Here is a 24945-nt window from a genome sequence, read left to right as displayed (position 1 = left end):
ATAAGAGAAACTCTAACAGACATGAGCAACATGATTTCCACCAGCCCCATAATAGTCGGAGATTTCAACACTCCTTTGGCAGTGTTGGATCGATCCTCCAACAAGAAGCTGAGCAAAGAAATCTTAGATTTAAACCTAACCATCCAACATTTGGATTTAGCAGACATCTACAGAACATTTCATCCCAACAAAACTGAATACACATACTTCTCATCAGCCCATGGAACTTACTCCAAAATCGATCACATCTTAGGTCACAAGTCTAACCTCAGTAAATTTAAAGGAATAGAAATTATTCCTTGCATCTTCTTGGACCACCATGGAATAAAACCTGAGTTGAGTAACAACAGGAATCTGCATACTCATACAAAAACATGGAAGTTAAATAACCTTATGCTGAATGATAGCTGAGGTCACAGATGAGATTAAGAAAGAAATCGCCAATTTTTGGAACAAAACAACAATGAAGACACGAACTATCAGAACCTCTGGGACACCACAAAGGCAATTCTAAGAGGGAAATTTATAGTACTACAAGCCTTCCTCAAGAGAACGGAAAGAGAGGAAGTTAACAACTTCTTGGGACATCTCAAGAAACTGGAAAAGAAAGAACATTCCAACCATAAAACCCAGAGAAGAAAAGAAATAAGCAAAATTAGAGCAGAATTAAATGAAATTGAAAACAAAAGAATAATACAACAGATCAATAAATCAAAAAGCTGGTTTTTTGAAAAGGTCAATAAAATAGATAAACCTCTAGCCAACCTAATCAGAAAAAAAAGAGTAAAATCTCTAATCTCATCAATCAGAAACAACAAAGATGAAATAACAACAGACTCTTCAGAAATCAAAAAAATCCTTAATGAATATTACAAGAAACTTTATTCTCAGAAATATGAAAATCTGAAGGAAATTGACCGATACTTGGAAGCACGCCACCTTCCAAGACTTAACCAGAATCAACTGGAAATGTTGAACAGACCCATATCAAGTTCAGAAATAGCATCAACTATACAAAACCTCCCTAAAAAGAAAAGCCCGGGACCAGATGGTTTCACGTCAGAATTCTACCAAACCTTTAAAGAGGAATTAGTACCTATATAACTCAACCTGTTCCAAAAGGTAGAAAAAGAAGGAAGACTACCCATCACATTCTATGAAGCAAACATCACACTGATCCCCAAACCAGGAACAGACCCAAGAAGAAAACAAAATTATAGACCAATATCACTAATGAATATAGATGCAAAAATATTCAACAAGATCCTAACAAACAGAATCCAGCAACACATCAAACAAATTATACATCATGACAAAGTCAGTTTTATCCCAGGGTCTCAAGGCTGGTTCAATATACGTAAATCTATAAATGTAATTCAGAACATAAACAAATTAAAAAACAAAGACCATATGATTCTCTCAATCGATGCAGAAAAAGCTTTTGACAATATCCAGCATCCCTTCATGATCAGAACACTTAAGAAAATTGGTATGGAAGAGACATTTCCTAAACTGATAGAGGCCATCTACACCAAACCCACAGCCAATATCATATTGAATGGAGTTAAATTGGAATCATTTCCACTCAGATCAGGAACCAGACAAGGCTGCCCATTGTCTCCCATTGCTGTTTAACATTGTAATGTAAGTTCTAGCCACCACAATTAGGGAAGAAAAGGTGATCAAGGGTATCCATATAGGGTCAGAAGAGATCAAACTTTCGCTCTTCGCAGATGGTATGATTGTGTATCTGGAAAACACCAGGGACTCTACTACAAAACTACTTGAAGTCATCAAGGAATACAGCAGCATCTCAGGCTACAAAATCAACATTCATAAATCGGTAGCCTTTATATACACCAACAATAGTCAAGTTGAAAAAGCAGTTAAGGACTCTATGCCATTCACAGTAGTGCCAAAGAAGATGAAATATTCGGGAATTTACATAACAAAAGACGTGAAGATCTCTATAAAGAGAACTATGAAACTCTAAGAAAAGATATAGCTGAAAATGTTAACAACTGGAAAAACATACCATGCTCATGGCTAGGAAGAATCATCATTGTTAAAATGTCTATACTACCCAAAGCAATATATAATTTCAATGCAATCCCTATTAAAGTTCCGCTGTCATACTTTAAAGATCTTGAAAAAACAATACTTCGTTTTATATGGAATCAGAAAAAACCTTGAATAACCAAGACATTACTCAGAAATAAAAACAAAAAGAGGAGGAATCACCCTACCAGACCTCAGACTTTACTACAAATTGATACTGATCAAAACAGCATTGTATTGGCACAAAAAACAGAGAAGTAGATGTCTGGAACAGAATAGAGAACCAAGAGATGAATCCAGCTACTTACCACTATTTAATCTTTGACAAGCCAATTAAAAACATTCAGTGGGGAAAAGATTTCCTATTTAACAAATGGTGCTGGGTGAACTGGCTGGCAACCTGCAGTAGACTGAAACTGGACCCACACCTTTCACCATTAACTAAGATAGACTCTCACTGGACCAAAGATTTAAACTTAAGACATGAAACTATAAAAATACTAGAGGAAAGTGCAGGGAAAACCCTTGAAAAAATCGGTCTGGGTGAGTATTTTATGAGGAGGACCCCCCGGGCAATTGAAGCAGCTTCAAAAATACACTACTGGGACTTGATCAAATTAAAAAGCTTTTGCACAGCCAAGAACACAGTAAGTAAAGCAAGCAAACAGCCCTCAGAATGGGAGAAGATATTTGCAGGTTATGTCTCCAACAAAGGTTTAATAACCAGAATCCACAGAGAACTCAAACGCATTAGCAAGAAAAAAACAAGGGATTCCATCGCAGGCTGGGCAAGGGATTTGAAGAGAAACTTCTCTGAAGAAGACAGGCGCACAGCCTTTAGATATATGAAAAAATGCTTATCATCTTTAATCATCAGAGAAATGCAAATCAAAACTACTTTGAGATATCACCTAACTCCAGTGAGACTAGCCTATATCACAAAATCTCAAGACCAGAGATATTGGCGTGGATGTGGAGAAAAGGAACACTTTTGCACTGCTGGTGGGAATGCAAATTAATACATTTCTTTTGGAAAGATATATGGAGAGCACTTAGAGATTTAAAAATAGATCTGCCATTCAATCCTGTAATTCCTCTGCTGGGCATATACCCAGAAGACCAAAAATCACATCACAACGAAGATATTTGTACCAGAGTGTTTATTGCAGCCCTATTCACAATTGCTAAGTGATAGAAAAAGCCCAAGTGCCCATCGATCCACGAATGGATTAATAAATTGTGGTATATGTACAGTGTGGAATATTATGCAGCCTTGAAGAAAGATGGAGACTTTACCTCTTTCATTTTACATGGATGGAGCTGGAACATATTCTTCTTAGTAAAGTATCTCAAGAATGGAAGGAAAAGTACCCAATGTACTCAGCCCTACTATGAAACTAATTTGGGGCTTTCACATGAAAGCTGTAACCCAGTTACAACCTAAGAATAGGGGGAAGGGGGAAAGGGAGGTGAGGGAGGGGGGTGGTGGGTAGAGAGAGGGAGATTGATGGGATTACACTTGCGATGCATCTTACAGGGTTATATGCGAAACTTGGTAAATGTGGAATGTAAATGTCTTGGCAGAGTAACTGAGATAATACCAGGAAGGCTATGTTAACTATTGTGATGAAAATGTGTCAAACGGCCTATGAAGTTAGTGTATGATGCCTCATGATCATATCAATGTACACAGCTATGATTTAATAAAAATAAATAAATAAATTTAAAAATAAAAAATATGTACTCACCCTTATTATGAAACTAATCTAGGATCTTCACATGAAAGCTATAACCCAGTTACAACCTAAGAATAGGGAGAAGGGGGAAAGGGAGGGGAGGGAGGGGGGAGGTAGGTGGAGGGAGCGGGATTAATGGGATTACATCTGCGGTGCATCTTACAAGGGTATATGTGAATCTTAGTAAATGTGGAATGTAAAGGTCTGAGCAAAATAACTAAGAAAATGCCAGAAAGGCTATGTTAACTAGTGTGATGAAAATGTGTCAAATGGTCTATGAACCAAGTGTATGGTGCCCCATGATCATACTAATGTACACAGCTATGATTTAATAAAAAAAAAATCCTAAAAGTTTACATACCTAACAACAAAGTGTTAAAATACATAAAGCAAAAACTGGTAGAGGTGAAAGGAAAAAGAGACAAATCCAAAAATTTAGCCTGAGATTTCAACTCTACTCTCCCAGTAACTGATAAAAACAAGTAGAGAAAAAATAAAGAAATAGAAGTCTTGAACAACACTAGTAACCAACTTAACCTAAGAGACATTTCTAGAAGACCCCATCCAACAACAGCAGAATACAAATAGCTTTTAAGGGCACATGGAAGATTTACCAAGAGAGATTATATTCTGGCTATAAAACATATCTCAATAAATTTAAAAGGATTTATATAATACAAAGTATATTCTCTGATGAACAATGGAATTAAATTAGGAAGCAGTAACAGAAAGAAATCTGAAGAAGACAGGCGCAATATTTATATTTCCTATAAATATTTGGAAATTAAATAACAGACTCTAAAAGATTGGGTTAAAAAAAATGAAAATGGAAAGGAGAAAGTATTTTGAATGGAATGAAAATGAAAATGTATATCAAAATTTGTGAGGTATAGCTAAATCAGTATTTATAGAGGAATGTGTATCATTAAATCCTTTCATTATAAAAGAAATGACTGAAATCAAACTGTGGTCCCCAGAACAGCAAAATTATCATCACCTAAGAACCTGTTACAAATGCACATTCTTGGGTCCTAACCCAGACAAACTGAATCAGACACTGTAAGGGTAGGGCCCAGCAAACAGTGGTCCTCCAGGAGATTCAGATACAAATTCAATTTGAGAACCACTGTTATGTACTATTTGAATGTCTTTTTTTATTGTGCTAGTGATTTTTCTTCAATAAGGAATCTACACAGATGACACTGCTCTGAAGTTCATGTCATTAATAATCTTGCTTTGAATAGTCTGTTCATCTTGTGTCAAATTTAGAAAATTTACAAAATATCCTACAAGAATCCTGCAACTGATTAACCCTACAAATAATGCTTCAAATAAACCCTACAAATAAAGGCCCAAATTACAAAAGACATAGGTACAATTTTTCTTCAGATCTGCAGGGAGATAGGGGACAAACATCAGTGGGAAATCTGATCCCACTGAATAATTTCCTACTGTTTATTCTAGGCCCTCAATGTGAGAAGCAATCATATTCACTGATGAGAAAGAAGAGAGAAATGTTAAATCTAAATAGCTGATATAATGATAATTTGCTGGAAATAAAATTTTATACTTATGCTTGAATATAAATTTGTCTGATGTTCTGGAAAGTCACTTCATACAAAATATTGAAGCCCTAACATAAGCTAATTCAAAAGCACTAATTCCCATAATGGTAGGTATCATATTCCCAACTAATTTAACCCATCAATCTCAAGCAGATCTGGTCTCTATTGAAATTTGCTGTCTCTCATCTTTCCTGGGCTAGGGAGATAAAAGATTTTGGTTTTAAAGGGCTTCAGGTAATTTCTGCTAATAAGGATTAAACATAATCTTCATTGCAACAAAATAGTTAACTGACAAGTATGGATGAGAATTTCAATAAGAACTTAAAAGCAACATTTGCCATGGAAGAATTATAATATGGATATCTTTCTATTAATCTCCATTTACTATATGATGGTCTCTAAAAATAAAGGGAAAAATACAGTGAAATTCTTCCAGTATTCTAGGCTCCAGAGGAAAAATATAATCCCTTCTATACCAGGTTTCTCCCCCAACTTTTGTTAACTTTCACCAGCGTTAGTTCTTTCTAAATCGTTGCCTTCTGCTCTTTCCTGTGTTTTTAAACAGAGGCCCAAAACAGCTACCTATGGGGCTATGAGAGTATAATTAATCAAGTAATCAGCCAGCCACCACTGTTAAAATGTTTTAATATTAATGTAAAATGAGATCAGGGCTTTACAAGCAGATTTTAGAATGCAAATATTGACTCCTAAAATGGTTTCTCTCCTTTTAGAAGCCTAAAGATGAACACATACAAATCTCCAGTATATTTTTTAAAGCATGTTGGTTTTTTTTTCCATTTTAATACACAGTTAACATGCAAAATAACTAATTTCCGAATCTAAATCCTTTAGTAAAAACATCCAAATTAAAAATCAAGCATTTTAATTTACTTATTAAACATAAAATCTAGTGAGAAACCTCACTTTCCCCCACATCTCAGAAAATCCATCACCGATTCCTTTCTAGAGGATTGATGGCATTAACAGCACTTGGCTCTCCCTTCTCAGCATCCAAACATCCTTGGTTCATACTATGTAAATTAGTATTTTAGCTCCAGTTACTGAAAAGGCCCTGCCATCTTCTTTACCACATTTAAGCTAGGCAAGGCACCTACAACAATGCAGTTTGGGGAATTAGCTATGAAGAACAGCCTGACTGAAGAATTAACCATTGTCATCTTGGCTGACAATTGAGTATACTAATGGAAATGTAAAGTTCCAAGCAGTATTCTTTTTGTATTCTCTCCAATTTACTAGCATGTACATGCCAGGAATTAAGAAGTAGAAGAAGGTAACAACAACCACATACAAAAACAAACTAAATAAAATACATACTACAATGGGAAAAGCCACTGATACTCTTTCCAGTTTTATTTGTGGTTATGATCAAACTCTAAACTAAGAGGCTCATAAATTAAGGAACAATTTTAATGTATTGAGGGTTCAGCAATTTCTATTAGGATATTATTGAAATTCTTATTTTATTCTAAGAGTTGTATGTGTTTCATTGCTGTATTTGGTGCTGAAAGCTAAGAAATAAACAAATAAAATAAACCTCAAATGTACCCACTTTAAAAATTAAAAGGATCTTTAATGCATTTTTCTTTGCCTTTTCTTAAGCAAATTAGTAGAACAAATAGAAATTCAAAACATGACTATAATACTTAGTATTATACAAGGTAATTCATTTTCCTTCAATAACTTAGTCTGTTCCAAAGTATTTCTGTCCAAAATGTGTAGGTGCAACAGGATGAACTTCAGTAGTTAAAATTGTGATCTCCGGAAACTCTTGAATGATTGATTTGGCACCTTCAAAAAATAAAGAAAAAAAAATATTGTTATGGCAGGGTTTTTTTTTAACATCAGTCAGAATTCAGAAATTTTATAGTCATTGGTCAGTAGTTCTAATATTGGCAAATGACAGAGAACAATGACCTTCAGATATCAAGTCATACTTGGTTAATCTCTTTGTTCATATGTTTATATAATGTTTGTTGTCTGCAAAGTTTTAGTAGTCAGACTATGGCCCCTACATTCTTAAATCAAATTGGTTCATATCCAAGATTTGAAAAATAGTTATTCAGTTATAACAACTTTTCCTCTGAAGATTCTTTTTTGTTTTATTTTAAAGGTGGCTGAAATAAAGTGAATACAGTCCTTTCTAAAAACAGGATCATACATAAGATGATGGTTTTCCAACTGAAGCACTGTGAAATAAGTGGACACTTCTTTGGTGTGTCAGAGCACGCTAGCTTTTTAGAAGTTAGGACTCTAGCTTTGGAGAAGGGAAACAAGAGGAAAAATGGAATTAGTACTAGCTGGGACCCCAGTTAAACTATAAAACCATCCCATAGTTGCCACAAGATTTTTTTCAGCTATAATGTCAAAGAATCATATACTATTCTAATGTATACTGTTAGAAATAAAGGCATTATTTTTCTAGTCCTAAAAGCAAAGGTCTTATTATTGGATTATCTCAATGTTTTTACTGCCACCTATGCTATATACAAATGATGACCAAACAAATCACCCTTTGTCATTACCAACATTTAAACTACAGGTAATTTTTGGTTATGAAATAAAAAAGTAATTAAACAGGCCACAATTCCTATAAGGTAGCCTGTTGAAAGCAACATACCCAAGTAGATATCCTATAGCTTCTTTAGGGTTGGCTGAGATTTATAAGCTTTAGAAATCTGAAAACCCCTGATTATGAAGTAAATACTAATTCATCATATTCATCAAAGAACATTTGAAAAATGCAAATAAAAAGTTTAAAAGTCAAATGAAAAATGCTTAGAATTCCATCATCCTAAGATGACATTATAAATACTGTGTGCATTTTGAAAGCAAAATTGAAATAATACCGCATAACTATCTAACCTCTCATGCTCAAGATTTATTAGGTTCCATGTTAAATCCACATCTGATTTTGCTGGTTAAAACAGCAGTAGTTTGTATTAGTCACCTTTAGCTTGGTGATGACATTTTTCACTATTCTAATGCTATTACTTTTACACTGCTTTTTTACATTCCCATGTACATTTTTTGATGCCATTAAATATTTTTCAAAAACATGATTTAATGGTGAAATATTACTTCCTTTGACTACGTACATTATTTATTTAACCATTTCCTTATTCAGAGGTATTTACTTATTTCTGTTTTTGTTATATCAAATAACTACAATGAACAGCCTAGAAGCTAAATTTTTACATGCATCTATGATTATTTTCTTAGGACATGTTCCCAATTGCCCTGTATTATATGGCAAAAAAAGCCAAGATCTTTAGTTGGACACATCTCCCTCAGGAATGGAGAACACACAATTTTCTCACCATCCCGTGTGAGCAGAAGTCTAACTTAAAAATCTTTCATTCTTCACTTCATACTGCAAAGCTTACTTCAGTAAAACCATACAGCTAGCTAGAATCTAGAGTTTCTTAATTTGGGGGAGCAGTTCACAAGCTCAGGTGGGGAGCCAAGGAATCAGGAAACTTTTAGCCATTTGTAGGCTCTACCCAAACAGGGCAACAAAGAAAATACTTCCAATTCTTTTCAACAGGTTAGTTCATACTCCTTCATTTAAAATTAAACAACATTGGGCGGCGCCTGTGGCTCAAGGAGTAGGGCACCAGTCCCAGATGCCGGAGGTGGCGGGTTCAAACCTAGCCCCGGCCAAAACCCACAAAAAATAAATAAATAAATAAAATTAAACAACATTACAATGGTGTAGAATATTATCACTAAGCTTAGAGATGACAGACACAAGTTATAACTACCAAAATTAGATTTAGATTTAAACATGAAAGTAAATAAACTTTTCTTCAGGATTAACAGCTAGACAGATACACACTTATCTATCTCATGACAATCTGGAGCCTCATGCTGAACTCACCATGAGGAGTGGAGAACAGACTGAGTAGTATGATAACACTGGGTTGAACTCCATGTTCTATAAGAACCTTTACAGCTTCAATTACAGTATTTCCAGTGCCTGAAATCAAAAAACAATCAAATACATTAGCAATGTTAACATTTATCTCTAAATGTCTTATTATTTATTTTTTTTTGGCCGGGGCTGGATTTGAACCCTCCACCTCCAGCATATAGGGCCAGTGCCCTACTCCTTTGAGCCACAGGAGCCGCCCCTATCTCTAAATGTCTTTTAAATGTCTTTGAAGTAAGGTCAACATAGTAATCTAACATAAGATACCACTAGGAAAAGCTTCATTTGAAGCTCCTTGTTCTTTATCAGTGTTATTTTCAATAATGGACATGACACATACACTTTTCAGTTACCAAACACACTACAAGCCCTAAATTCATTTTATAGTCAAGGTGTTAAACTTAACATATTCCCCCCCATCTCTCCAGGAGACCATGCCATGTGTGATCTGAGTAAGCTTAGCAAAAAGAACAGGATAACAGAAAAAAATATTACCTCCAGAGAGAATAAATTCTTGAGAAAATCATTACTGTACTCATTAGGCCAGAGAGGGGATATGTTTCAACATGTATTCTGTGTTCTATATATTTTGCCTCAGTAGATCCTTTGCTTCAATGTGTTCATTTCAAACCAGAAGCTCTTTGGAGTTAATGAAGTTTGACTAGTGTTAATTATTCCCTTATTATACAAGGGTATAGAATACCCAGGAGGTAGGCAATAAGCTGAATTTTAACCCTAACCAAAGAATACAAATTAACTCATGCCACTCACTGAGAATTGGATACATCAGAAGGACCTTTCTTCGGTAAATGTCCGGGGGGAACTTGGCATAATATACTTTGGCTCTTTGTGTCTCCTCATCACTCTGAATCAGGATCTTTCCAATTCGAATGGATCGACAGCAGTCTCGTAAACCTTGTTCCATTGCCTCACCTTGAAGAAGGAAATAAAACAGAAGGAAAAAGGGTTGGAAAACAGACTGGCTATGTCTGAGAATAGGCCAAAGCATAGTTAGTAACACTTAGTGCAGGTCAATGAAACCAGGTTAAGGGCTAGTCAATGAAAGTAGAATAAGCTAGTTTAACTGCCGGCTTGTAAATTGTAGAGCTGTCATGTTTCCGTAAGTACAGAAAATAAAATATTTTGTTCAGCTGCTGCCTAAGCTTTATCAATGTCAGAAACATTTTTACTCTAATTACTTTAAAGAAGCCTTAAACCATCTAAACTTGTCACTCTTATCTGAAAAAATACAAAAGATTATGGAAGAATAAAGGCTGTAGAGACCAAAGGATCTCCTTTTAGATTGAGGTGGCATAAGGATACGTCACTTAGCTCAGCAATGACTTCACTGGCAAAAGTTTTACTACAAACAGTGAAAGAGCAGTATGTTATTCCTCTTCCCTCAGAGAACCACAACCACCACACAGAGCCATTTTTAAAACTGAATTCCCTTAAGCAAGTGTTTTCCAAAAGTCATTCTCATGCTATTGTCAAGATTTGAGGCCATATTAGAATTCGACCAATACTGGTATTTAGTTAATATTTTTCTTAAATTAACTGTTGTCATTTCAATTTATTTTAAGAGAAAACTTTAAGGCCTGGAACAGTGGCTCACGTCTATAATCCTAGCACTCTGGGAGGATGAAACGGGTAGATTGCTTGAGCTCAGGAGTTCAAGACCAGCTTGAGCAAGAGCAAGACCCCATCTCCACTAAAAATGAAAAGCTGAGGCAAGAGGATTGCTTGAGCCAAAGAGTTTTGAAGTTGCTGTTAGGTATGACACCACGGCACTCTACCCAGGGTGACAAAGTGAGACTTTCCTTAAAAAAAAAAAAAAGAGAGAGAGAGAGAAAACTTTATATTGCTAGTGTTAACATAAAACCAGTTTTAAAAACAATTCTCTCTGTGCATCACCCCAAACCATCTGGTACACATTATGAGTGCAAGGACCATGCTGGTGCCTTTGGGGAAGGAGCTGAACTAAAACAGAACAAACTGTACCATTGTGTCCTCTAATTTTAAAAAGTTGAACATTATCCTATGAATCCTGTCATTCCTTAGAGCTACCATCTAGGAAAAAAGAACCTTAAAGCTCCTAATTTACCTGAGGTATTCAATTATTCACAGACAGAACTTCATAGAAAAACAATGTTTACATGTTAAAAAGTTAATATCTCCAGTGGAAGTAAGTGGGAATTCCATGATTTGTAAAAAAAAAAAAGCCAAAACTGTATATCTTGTGCACAAAAAATTAAGCTGAATGAAAATAACCATCTCCGTGTAACAGGTGTAGGTTCTAATCATAGGCATGAGACTTTGCTATGCAAAGGATGTTTTAGAAGGTAATCACTTAGACTCAAACATAAATATAACATTTATAACACCAACAAATGAGGGGTGAGGAAACGGCAGCCTTAAGGAAACACGTGGCCTTCCTGGTCCTTAAGTGCAGGCTTTTGACTGAATCCAACTTTATATAACAAATTCTTTATTAAAAGGAGTACAACAGATAAGGATAAAGCTTTTCTTGCCTTTGGTGCTTGAAATCAGAAGGATGCAGGTTCCCCATCTCAGCATGGGCCTGAATTTATGCCATATTCTCTCAGTCTTCAAACTGTCATTTTCTCCCCAAGAAAGCATCATTGACTCTCCCATCCTCCCACCCTCCCTGATTCTCCTTGGAAGCTGGCTTATCCATGGGAACAGGCCACTGTGAAATATGCTCTACGCTCTACAGTTAAAATTAGCCAAACTTAGCAACACAAAGGCCATGCTTCTGAGGCACCATGAGGATATAAAACACAGGTGGTGAGATTTAAGCAAAGGCAGGCTATAATTATGACAAGGCTGCCTCTCTCCTGGAAAACAGCAAACATTTCTATGCATACAAAGAGACAAAAACACACATGCAAACCTACCACTTCTCATTATGCTGACCCCACAATTTCCCTTCTCAAATTTCACTCCTTCATACTTGTACCCTGTTGGGAAATAAAACCAAAGAATTTATCCTTCATCATTGGAGCAACCTACATATTTTATAAAGTGCCTATGTTTAAAAGAAGATGGGTAGAGAGCAACCCTTGTCCAAAGACCCTGTATCATGCCTAAGGTTTCCTGGGAAAGTAATGAGATGAACCATGATTTTTCCATAGTTATTTCTTAATTCTTCATAAGAAATCTAGGGGAATAACTGGAAGAAGTAGACTTCATTGAATGGGAATAGTATTTATTATAGCATAATATTCGCATACACGTTCCCCAAACTGAATTCAAAGGAAAATCATTATACTCCAAGAATGCTATATACCCTATCAATTCAAACTGGGACCCCACTGTGAGCCACAGAAGAAAGCCTACTCATTCCATCCCTTTTTATGAGCCTCCATTCTGCCTTGACAGAAGAAAAAAGAGGTTAAAGTAGTTATCAAGACATGTGTAACCCTTGGTCTCATCTTGAATTTATATCAATTATGATGCAACTAGCTCAGCCCCTAATCTTCATAAAGTCATGTCTTTCAATAGAACAGTTTTCCTTTATTTACTAAAACTAAATCAGAATTTCAAATCTCTGAAACAGGGATCTTTGGATACTTTCTATTAAAAAGAATAGAACAAAGCACCTTCTCCAGTTCTGATCAATTTTAGTTGTCTTTCTTTATTACGTCTCACCTTTCTTTATTTTTTTTTGTTCTAAACCTGGAGTTTCAGTGGCAAACCAGCTTTGCCTATTTGTTAACACTAGCATCTTCTCCATAGAGGTGAAGATAAGCTCTTGGCAATTCTTAACTCTAATCCCAATGGGCCTGCAACAGAGGCAACACCTACATGCTAAAGAATATTTATTAACCTTTAACTAGAATTGACAAGCAAACCATTAACAAAAAGTCACCTACACAGATTTATTTCCTAAATGTCTCAGAGTTTTTTAAGATGTTTAAAAGAACAGCTCCACCTAGATTCTTCATTTTGCATATTGATTTATCTTAGACTGCTTTCCTTCCATCTTGCACCATTCTGGCTCAGAAATTTTATGAGGAAAAACTGGCGAGTAAGAGCCCTGGTTACCTGTTGGAGTGGTCACCATGCATTCCTTATATGGCAGCTGATTCAATCCCTCTTCCACAACAAGTCTGATCTAAAGAGTCAAAGGAAGAATAAGTTAAGAACCCACTGAGAATCTCCTGCTACCTGTTAGCATTGGAGCTGAATAGTAGGCAGAAAGTCAATAGCATACTAGGCAAGGGTTTAGTTTATGGAGGTAGGAAGGGGCCCCTATCATTTGTTAGATACAGGGATATCTCCAAATGCCAGGCTGCTTGCTGCTAGTCATCCAACCACATTTAGACACATGATTGCTACAAAAAGGCTCAAGTCCTCCTTCTAATTCTCATTCAATCATACAGGTCTATGAGGAATACAACTCCAGCAAGTGACAAGAATCTTATCAGGCATCCTTCCCTGGAAGTAATATACTTCTGATTACTCTGAAAATAGTGCCCAATGGGAATTTCTCTGTTTTGTTCAGTACCCTTAAATTGGTAAGTCACATTCTTTTTAACAAAGGTCCACCATAATGTAAATAGAGCCTGAAATTTCTTTTGAGGAAATAAATGAGTGCATGGGCTAAACCAATTTACTGAGCTTGAAGGAGGATCCAATAAAATGCATTTAGATTTTTCAGCTAAAAGAAAGGCTCATACCAATTGTAATTTGTGTTACAGTGGAAATAATCACTCAGAACTACTAGAAACAGCCTCCAGAAACAAGGTATGGCAATTCCATGAACAACCAGAGCCTACTAAAATAAAGGTGGTGCTGAGTCTGCAATGCACATTTTATCAAATCAATATTACATCACTGATTGAGAATCAGGAACAGCAGGGAGAAGCACCAGGTTATCACCAGGATATCATGCTGTTATCACAACACAACATCCTGGTGTCATTAAAAGGATTGATTCGAATTGAGCCAGGACTTTGTCAGCCTACAGCTTCTGACAGAGGGCCCAGGAACCTCATGAATACTGCATAATTTGTGCATAATCACTCATAGCCACCACATTCTGTGGAGATTTATGCTTTTTATGATCAAATTACAAGGGTAGAAGAGGATTTTTTTCTTTGAAGAGCCTAGATCTCCTCCTTTTGGTAACACTCCTCTACAGAGTCTTAATACCTCTTGCCCCATCCCCTGCAACCCTGGTACAAAAATTAGCATGTCCAAGTCTTGCAGGAAAGCATAAACCAAAAGAAGGGCAACTAAAATATAAAGAATATAAGGATCTGTGGACCAGGGAAGCCACCCCTGACAAATTCAGGATAGAATTAATGTTCACTACAATGGGACCTTTGCACTAAGGAGCTAGTGTACTAGAAATCCGCAACAAGAAAAACTAAACAGCTCCAGTTTGTATCAAAATCATAACCCACTCTTCCCCCCATACCAGGACCCTCAAAGCCAACCACAGAGAACAGAAAGGTCCAAATTACCATACCCTCAGGTGAATTATGACTTCGGTCCTTATTACCTCATTTGACTAATACATAATGCCTGCTGCCTGCCCTTTCAGGGAAGTATCTTAAAATAACCATGAACTTGGGTAGTGCCTGTGGCACAAAGGAGTAGAGCACTGGCCCTATATGCCAAAGGTGGTGTGTTCAAGCCCAGCCCCAGCCAAACTGCAATAATAATAATAATAATAATAATAATAATAATAATAATAATAATAACCAAGAGGAGTGAGAGCAAGATGGCAGCCGAGTAACAGCTTCCCTGCAACTGGGCACCGTGAATCTAGGGAGATAAGACTCCAGACATCTCTGGCTGGTGGGATCTGCCTATAATCATCCCTTTGAGGATACAGAGAGTCAGTGAGAGACTTCTGGACCCCAAGAGGAGGACAAAAACAGTGGAAAACTGGCAAGTGGTCGCATGTGTTTGAATGGTCTAATCCTGCTGGCAGATGTAAGTACAGTAGCAGCCACACTGCAAACTAGAAAGGCCTTACCTGTGAACTATTTTGGTGTTTTTGGACTTGGCACTCAGTTGAACTGCCTTGGGGAGAACTTTGGGCGTTGTCTAGGGCCCCAGACTGAGCCGCTGAGCCAGACGGAGCTAATAGTGTTTGGCTGTGGGCCACAGGGAGCCATTGTGAGAGAACTGCCCCGGCAAGCTCCATCCTCAGGGTTGCAGAGCAAGGAAGGGGTGGGAGTTAGTAACCTAGTGACTGAGCAGCCTAAAGGCGGGGACTGAGCCACCTTATAGCCTTAACCCTCAGGGGCAGAGTGAGACCAGTTTTGGCACACTGGGTAAGTGGATAGCCACTTCAGCAGTGATCCCAGTGACAAGCACTTTCCTGGGAAAGCATCTGCTTAGCCAAGTTTAGAAGCTTAAAGTGCCTTTTAAGAGGGCTGAAGAGAGACTTAGGGTGTCCACCCTGTGGGGTTTGAGAAATCAGCAGAGGGCTCCAGTTGTATCAGCATTGTGATTAACATCTCATACCCCAGTAGACCACCTGTTGCCCAGATGATATCCAACAAGATATATATACTGCTTTGTTTTTGGTTGTTTTTTTTTTGTTGTTGTTCTTGTTGCTTATTTTTTTATTTTGTTGTTGTACTTGTTTTGTATTTTAATTTCAACCTTTTCCATACAGATTTTTTCTTTTCTTTTTTTCTTTCATTTCTTTCTCCGTTTTTCTAGTTTAAATAAAATTTCCCATTGCTGCCATTTTAAATAATTAGAAATTCATTTTTCCTAGTATTTCTACCCCTATTATTTAGTTTTTCACCTAATTTTATCCCGTAAAGTTTTCTGTTTCCCTGTTTTGGTTTGATTTATAGCATTTTTTGTCTTTCCTCTCTACTTGGTGGAGGTGGGTACTATGTCTGATCAGGTTAGCAAAGAGCTGCTGACCTCAAGGGAACCACCCAACCAGGCACCCCCAGAGTTTGAGGGTTTTTTAAGGTTGTGCCAAAGTACCCTACTGAACACCTATATTGCTCTGTCTCCCTCTTTCTGTGCCTCTCTTCTTTTTGTCCATATTCCCTTTTACCCACTCCCTCTCCTTTTTCTATTTTCTTTCCATTCTTTCTTTTTTTTATCCCTTCTTGCTCTCCAACTTTCTCATACTTCTGGTCCTGTACCAAAAGGACTCATTGAAACCTTAGTCCACAGGCACGGGAACTTAAAGAGCAAGAGGAAGTGAAAGGAAAATTAGGGCAAAGAAACAGATAAAATAAATCACTCATGAGGAAGAATCAGCAGAAAACTCCAGGCAACATGAAGAACCGGTCCAGAGCAACCCCTCCAAGGGACCATGAGGAAGCTACTGCAGAGGATTCTACCTACAAAGAAATGTTAGGAATAACAGAAAGGGAATTTAGAATACACATGATGAAAACAATGAAAGAAATGATGGAAACAATGAAGGAAACTGCTAATAAAGTGGAAAATAATCAAAAGGAAATCCAAAAATAGAATCAAATAACAGATGAATGTTATGAAGAATATAGAAAGGATATAGCAAAGCTGAAGGAACTGAAGCAGTCAATTAGGGAACTTAAAGATGCAATGGAAAGTATCAGTAACAGGTTAGACCATGCAGAAGAAAGAATTTTGGAGGTAGAGGACAAAGTTCTTGAGATAACTCAGATAGTTAAAGAGGCAGAAAAGAAGAGAGAGAAAGCAGAACGTTCACTGTCAGAATTATGGGACTTTATGAAGTGTTCTAACATACAAGTTATAGGAATCGCAGAAAGGGAAGAAGAATGCCCAAAGGCATGGAAGCCATACTAGAAAATATTATAAATGAAAATTTCCCAAATATCACCAAAGATTCTGACACACTGCTTTCAGAGGCATATCGGACCCCAGGTCCCCTCAACTCTAACCAAGCTTCGCCAAGACACATTGTGATGAACCTGTCCAAAGTCAAGACAAAAGAAAAGATTCTGCAAGCTGCCAGGAGTAAGCGTCTGGCAGGGGCAAATCCATCAGAGTGACTGCAGACTTCTCTAATGAAACTTTCCAAGCAAGAAGACAATGGTCATCTACCTTTAATCTACTTAAACAGAACAATTTCCAGCCCAGAATTCTGTACCCTGCTAATAAGCTTTAAAATTGATGGAGAAATCAAATAATTTAGGGATACACAAACATTGAGGAAATGCGCCACAACAAGACCAGCTCTACAGGAAATACTTCAACCTATTCTACACACTGAACATCACAATGGAACGGCAGCAAAGTAAGAACTCAGAAATTAAAGGACAGAACCTAACCTCCACACTGATGCAAAAAATAAAACTAAGCAATGGACTGCCACAAAATAAGATGAATAGAATACTACAAAACTTACCAATTATCTAAATAAATGTTAATGGCTTAGGGCGGTGCCTGTGGCTCAAGGAGTAGGGCGCCGGTCCCATATGCTGGAGGTGGTGGGTTCAAACCCAGCCCCAGCCAAAAACCACAAAAAAAAAAATGTTAATGGCTTGAATTCCCCACTGAAGAGAGATATATTGGCTGACTGGATTAAAAAATACAAGCCATCCATCTGCTGTCTGCAAGAAACACACCTGGCTTCAAAAGACAAATTAAAACTCCGAGTCAAGGGTTGGAAGACAATTTTTCAGGAAAGTGGAATTCAAAAGAAACGAAGAGTTGTGATCTTATTTTCAGATACATGTGGATTTAAAGCAACTAAAGTCAAAAAAGACAATGATGGTCACTTCATATTGGTCAAGGGAAAAATACAACAAGAAGACGTTTCAATTCTAAATATTTATGTACCCAATTTCAATGCTCCCAGATTCTTGAAACAGACCTTACTCAGACTGAGCAATATGATATCCGATAATATCATAATAACAGGGGATTTTAAGACTCCTCTTACGGAGCTGGACAGATCCTCTAAGCAGAAATTAAACAAACATATAAGAGAATTAAATGAGATCCTAGAACAACTGTGCTTGATAAACGCATATAGAACACTCCACCCCAAAGATAAAGAATACACATTCATCTCATCACCCCATGGAACTTTCTCCAAAATTAATAATATTGGGACACAAAACAAATATCAACAGAATAAAAAGAATTGAAATTTTACCTTGTATCTTCTCAGACCAGAAGGCACTAAAGGTGGAACTCAACTCCAACAAAAACGTTCAACCCCACGCAAAGGCATGGAAATTAAACAATCTTCTGTTGAATAACAGATTGGTGCAGGAAGAAATAAAACAGGAAATCATTAACTTCCTTGAGCATAACAAGGAAGACACAAGCTACCAAAACCTGTGGGATACTGCAAAAGCAGTTTTGAGAGGAAAATTTATTACTTTAGATGCCTATATTCAAAAAAGAGAAAAGGAGTGTATTAGCAAACTCACAAGCCATCTTATGGACTTGGAAAAAGAAGAACAATCTAAGCCTAAACTCAGTAGAAGAGAAGAAATATCCAAAATCAAATCAGAGATCAATGAAATTGAAAACAAAAGAATCGTTCAGAAAATTAATAAAAGAGTTGGTTTTTTGAAAAAAAAAATAAAAAAGATAAATGACTGGCCAGAGTAATGAGAAATAGAAAAGCAAAATCTCTAGTAACCTAATCAGAAATGATAAAGGGGAAATAACAACGATCCCACAGAGATACAAGAGATCATCTCTGAATACTACCAAAAACTCTATGCCCAGAAATTTGACAATCTGAAGGAAATGGATAAATATTTGGAATCACACCCTCTCCCTAGACTTAGCCAGGAAGAAATAGAGCTCTTGAACAGACCAATTTCAAGCATGGAGATTAATGAAACAATAAAAAATCTTAGAACCAAAAAATGCCCTGGTCCAGATAGCTTCACACCAGAATTCTATCAAACCTTCAAGGAAGAGCTTATTCCTGTACTGCAAAAATTATTCCAAAAAATCGAGGAAGAAGGAATATTCCCCAACACATTCTATGAAGTGAACATCACCCTGATACCAAAACCAGGAAAAGACCCAACCAAAAAGGAGAATTTCAGACCAATTTCACTCATGAATATAGATGCAAAAATTCTCAACAAAATCCTAGCCAATAGATTACAGCTTATCATAAAAAATGTCATACATCATGATCAAGTAGGTTTCATCTCAGGGATACAAGGCTGGTTTAACATACTTAAGTCCATAAACGTTATCCACGGTATTAACAGAGGCAAAAATAAAGATCATATGATCCTCTCAATAGATGCAGAAAACGCATTCGAAAAAATCCAGCATCCTTTTCTAATTAGAACACTGAAGAGTATAGGCATAGGTGGCACATTTCTAAAACTGATTGACGCTATCTATGACAAACCCACAGCTAATATTTTACTGAATGGAGTAAAACTGAAAGCTTTTCCTCTTAGAACTAGAATCAGACAAGGTTGTCTTCTGTCACCTTTACTATTCAACATAGTGCTGGAAGTCTAGCCAATACAATTAGGCAAGACAAGGAATTAAATGGCATCCAAATGGGAGAAGAAGAGGTCAAACTCTCCCTCTTTGCTGATGATATAATCTTATACTTAGAGAATCCCAAAGACTCAACCACAAGACTCCTAGAAATCATCAAAAAATACAGTAATGTTTCAGGATATAAAATCAATGTCCACAAGTCAGTAGCCTTTGTATACGCCAATAACAGCAAAATGGAAGCTAATTAAGGACACAACTCCCTTCACCATAGTTTCAAAGAAAATGAAATACCTAGGAATATACCTAACGAAGGAGGTGAAGAACCTCTATAAAGAAAATTATGAAATCCTTAAAAAGGAAATAGCAGAGGATATTAATAAATGGAACAACATACCATGCTCATGGATGGGAAGAATCAACATTGTTAAAATGTCTATACTTCCCAAACCAATTTATCTATTCAATGCCATTCCTATTGAAATACCAACATCATACTTTCAAGATGTGGAAAAAATGATTCTGTGTTTTATATGGAACCAGAAAAAAAACCGTATGGCTAAGGCAGTTCTTAGTAATAAAAATAAAGCTGGGGGCATCACCATACCAGATTTTAGGCTGTACTACAAAGACACAGTGGTCAAGACAGCATGGTACTGGCACAAAAATAGAGACACAGACACTTGGAATCAAATAGAAAACCAGGAAATGAAACTAAGATCTTACAACCACCGAATTGTTGATAAACCAAACAAGAACATACCTTAGGGGAAAGACTCCCTATTCAAAAAATTGTGTTGGGAGAACTGGATATCCACATGTAAAAGACTGAAACTGGACCCACACCTTTCCCCACTCACAAAAATTGAGTCAAGATGGATAAAGGACTTAAATTTAAGGCATGAAACAATAAAAATCCTCAAAGAAAGCATAGGAAAAACACTGGAAGATACTGGCCTGGGGAAAGACTTCATGAAGATGACTGCCATGGCAATTGCAACAACAACAAAAATAAACAAATGGGACTTCATTAAACTGAAAAGCTTCTGTACAGCTAAGGAGACAACAACCAAAGCAAATAGACAACCTACACAACGGGAAAAGATGGTTGCATATTTTGAATCAGACAAAAGCTTGATAACTAGGATCTACAGAGAACTCAAATTAATCCACATGAAAAAGGCCAACAATCCCATATATCAATGGACAAGAGACATGAATAGAACCTTCTCTAAAGAAGACAAATGGCTAATAAACATATGAAAAAATGTTCATCATCCCTATCTATTAGAGAAATGCAAATCATAACCACCCTGAGATACCATCTAACCCCAGAAGGAATGACCCACATCACAAAATCTCAAAACTGCAGATCCTGGCGTGGATATGGAGAGAAGGGAACACTTTTACACTGCTGGTGGGACTGCAAACTAGTACAACCTTTATGGAAGGAAGAATGGAGAAACCTCAAAGCACTCAAGCTAGACCTCCCATTTGATCCTGCAATCCCATTACTGGGCATCTACCCAGAAGGAAAAAAAATCCTTTTATCATAAGGACACTTGTACTAGACTGTTTATTGCAGCTCAATTTACAATCGCCAAAATGTGGAAACAGCCTAAATGCCCCCCAACCCAGGAATGGATTAACAAGCTGTGGTATTTGTATACCATGGAATACTATTCAGCTATTAAAAATAATGGAGACTTTACATTCTTCGTATTAACCTCGATGGAAGTGGAAGACATTATTCTTAGTAAAGCATCACAAGAATGGAGAAGCATGAATCCTATGTATTCAATTTTGATATGAGGACAATTAAGGACAATTAAGGTCATGGTGGGGTGGGGGAAGGGGAGAGCAGAGAGAGTAAGGAGGGAGGGGTGGGGAAAAGAAGAGCAGAGAGACAGAAGGAGGGAGGGGGTGGGGCCTTGGTGTGTGCCACACCTTCTGGAGGCAAGACAAGATTGCAAGAGGGACTTTACCTAAAAAATGCAATCAGTGTAATCTGGTTTATTGTACCCTCAATGAATCCCCAACAATAAAAAAAAAAAAGTGGTTAAAAGAAAAACAATATGATAATGGCTGGTGATAAAGGAGTTACTGATGTTCTGCTTATTACAGCAGAGAAACAACTGGTGACTAATAGCAGTTATGTATGTAATAAAATTGTTCTTTGGAGATGCTGCTGCTTAAAAGATTGTCATGGGTGTCACAAGACTCAGCAATGAATCCCATGGCTATTTTTCCTTTTGAACGTGTTTCTTCTGTTAAAGTAATAACTATGTGACTATGGCCCCATATGGAAAAAGGAGAATACATTTTGATCCCATTACTCACATAAAATCCATGGGCATGATGACCACCTAAGCAAACCCCAGCACACACAGGGGTCAAAGGCAAGACTAGATAGAGGGGAGAAAAGGCATAAAATAATAATAATAACCATGAACTTAACTCCTACTTTCTATAGAAAAAGAGCTCAAGGGAGGTAGTAGAAAGAAGAGCTACTTTCTACCAGTGAACATCAAGACCCCTCTTCTCTCCATAGCAGCCATAGATGTAAGTTCCTTCAAACCTGTTCTTTGGTTTGATGAAATCATAAAAGATAGAATGACCTAATTTTTGCCCCAGAAATATCACCCACAGTTACCTTGGTACTCTGTAGGGTTATTATTACTATCCTTGAAAGCTCAAATGATTTTAAATAGAATTGGTCTCTGAAACAAAAACATTTAAAGCCTGACAGTAAAACAGGAGTTATCTGCATTCTTTTGAAATAAATCCCCCAGGGAAAATCTAAATGAAAAGTTTCATGCCATTTTTCCCCTCACATTACCTTGAATATGCTGTTGACAGATCATAAGTTAACTTGTGTTTTCATGCCCAAATGTTGTTGACCAATCACAAGTTAACTCAGGTTTGCACTGGCATTAACTATTGCAATTTTTAAAATGCAGGGTAGTGTAGAATATTGTAAAAGCTTTCTTGATCATGTCACTGGAATAATACCTATTGACATGGGACAATGTCTGCATAAAATGTCAGTCAACAATGTATTAATAATCTACCTACTACTATTTGATTACAACTTTAAGGGTTAATAAGCCACATTTCTTTCTTTCCCAAACTTAATACTAATAATATCATTTAGATTATAATCTCCATGAGCTTAGGAACTATGTCTCTATTCTTAACTGTTGTATCTCTTCTCTCTCCCAATACACTGAGTCAGTGTCTGACTCACATGAGTTCTGCATATATTTCATGAATGGATGAATACGAATAAGCACAGCAGAAAACATGTCAACCCCATTCCAAGCACTGAACAAACTTATATATTAACACAAAAATGAAACAGTGCCCATCCTGAAGACAAATCAAGATGGCCTAAGATCCTCTCAGGTCATAATACCTAAACAGATTTGTGCTTGGTCAATCCTTAATTCAGAAGTCCCTGAGGAAAGTGTGGACAGTTCAATTTAATAATTTACATGTATGGATAATTCAGAAAAGAAAACACAAAATTAACTTATCCTTCCCATGTAAACTACAAGAAACATACTAGTTTTTGTACATGAGCTAGATATCACAAAGGTAACCATGAGGTCTCCTTACATCTTAGGTTTTCTTTTAATGTACTTCACTGCACTAAGATGAAGCACTTAACAGTTGCTGAGAACCAGGTTCTCAAAATGATACCTCGGAACTACATGGAGGTATAGCCAATGCTTTGAGTTGAAAGGAAATGAAGCAAAGCTTTAATGAAACAATAGAAACAATACTTCAGAAGCCTAGCAAAATGGTGGTTACTTGGTACAATCTCTTTTACCCCTAGAATGGTCACCCTTGGCCTACCATGATTATGTCACTAGGTACCAAGTGAAATGAAAATGGAAAGCCTCCACCTACCAAACGATCCGCAGAAAACATGAAGTCCCCTCTACTGGCTGTCCTAAAAGAAACAGCACAAGTTTTAGTCTAAATTAAAGCTGAAAGGCAAAATATAATTTAATACAAATTACTTAATACACTGATATCAAGACCTATTACATACTAAAAGCTTAAATGCTTAAATGCACAGTCTGGGGGAAGATGCTTTTAACTAGTGTACAGGCACCTAAATTGGGTGATTTGATAAATATTATTGGATATGTTTATTTGACATCAACATTAGAAATTGGAACTGAAAAGATCATGCAGTTCTGCACTGAGCTGCCCAAGTACACATTATCACAAAGTTACCACGGAGGGTGAGAGCAAGCCCACAGCTCAAGTTGAGAAAAAACTTTGCAGTCATAAATGCAGGTTCTCCCCCACGTTCCCCTCAATTCTTGATCTAAAGCCCCATTACCAAGATAAGTAACTCATCTACTTTGTAATTGTTTCTGGAATTAGAATAGTATAAACAAATCCTCTACTTTTGACACTGCTTTATAAAACATGTAACCTAATTTCCACTTCCTTTTTCTCAAATGATTGACAATTTATTCCTTTAGTCTGCCTTTTCAAACAAGTATTTCATTCCCTACATTTTTATGTCATTTTCCTGCCCATTTCCTTCTGTCAAGACCTTCACGTCCTGAAGTACCCAAGTAATCCTAATCTGGGGATGCACCTACCAACAAGCTGTTAACTAAACAAAAAGGGAATTGTTTTTGTTGTTGTGGTTGTTGAGACAGAGTCTCACTATGTCGCCCTTGGTAGAGTGCCACGCTGTCACAGCTCACAGCAACCTCAAACACTTGGGCTTAAGCGATTCTCTTGCCTCAGCCTCCCAAGTAGCTGGGACTACAGGCGCCTGCCACAATGCCCAGCTATTTTTTGTTGCAGTTGTCATTGTTTTGTTTTGTTTTGTTTTTTAGCTGGCCCTGGCCAAGTTCAAACCTGCCACCCTGGATGTATGTGGCTGGCGCCGTAACTACTGTGCTACGGGCGTCAAGCCACGAAAGGGAAATGTTAAACACCTTTTTTTTTTTTTTTCTGTACATAAACATCTTGTATTTTTCTTCTTCCTTCCATACAAGTTAAATAATCTGACTGGACTAATTTCCAGCTTATGTATATAAATATCCCCTTCTGCCTCTCCATAGCATACCTAAAATACTCCCCAACACAGCATGAAAATGGCATATGCCAGCACATACTATCTCAGTGTATCATTCATCAGCACACTTTCCTGACATGTAAAAAA

The 24945-nt window shown here is 36.9% G+C and overlaps 1 protein-coding gene across 1 annotated transcript in view; it reads right to left on the bottom strand.

The window, feature by feature from the left end:
* Positions 1–7035: 7035 nt before the first annotated feature.
* The window catches only part of UPRT (uracil phosphoribosyltransferase homolog), a 37603-nt gene continuing 19693 nt past the window's right edge, over positions 7036–24945 (bottom strand). Inside the window, exons 2-7 of the mRNA XM_053580997.1 lie at positions 23664–23706; positions 13377–13446; positions 12227–12289; positions 10080–10241; positions 9258–9356; positions 7036–7168 (exon numbers count right to left, since the gene is read on the bottom strand). Coding sequence (XP_053436972.1) covers positions 7062–7168; positions 9258–9356; positions 10080–10241; positions 12227–12289; positions 13377–13446; positions 23664–23706 — 544 coding nt within the window. The 3' untranslated portion in view covers positions 7036–7061. The remainder of the gene's footprint in view (positions 7169–9257; positions 9357–10079; positions 10242–12226; positions 12290–13376; positions 13447–23663; positions 23707–24945) is intronic.

This window comes from Nycticebus coucang, chromosome X (assembly GCF_027406575.1).
Source record: "Nycticebus coucang isolate mNycCou1 chromosome X, mNycCou1.pri, whole genome shotgun sequence".
NCBI classification, from domain to species: domain Eukaryota; kingdom Metazoa; phylum Chordata; class Mammalia; order Primates; family Lorisidae; genus Nycticebus; species Nycticebus coucang.
This window is presented reverse-complemented; position numbering and strand designations above follow the sequence as displayed.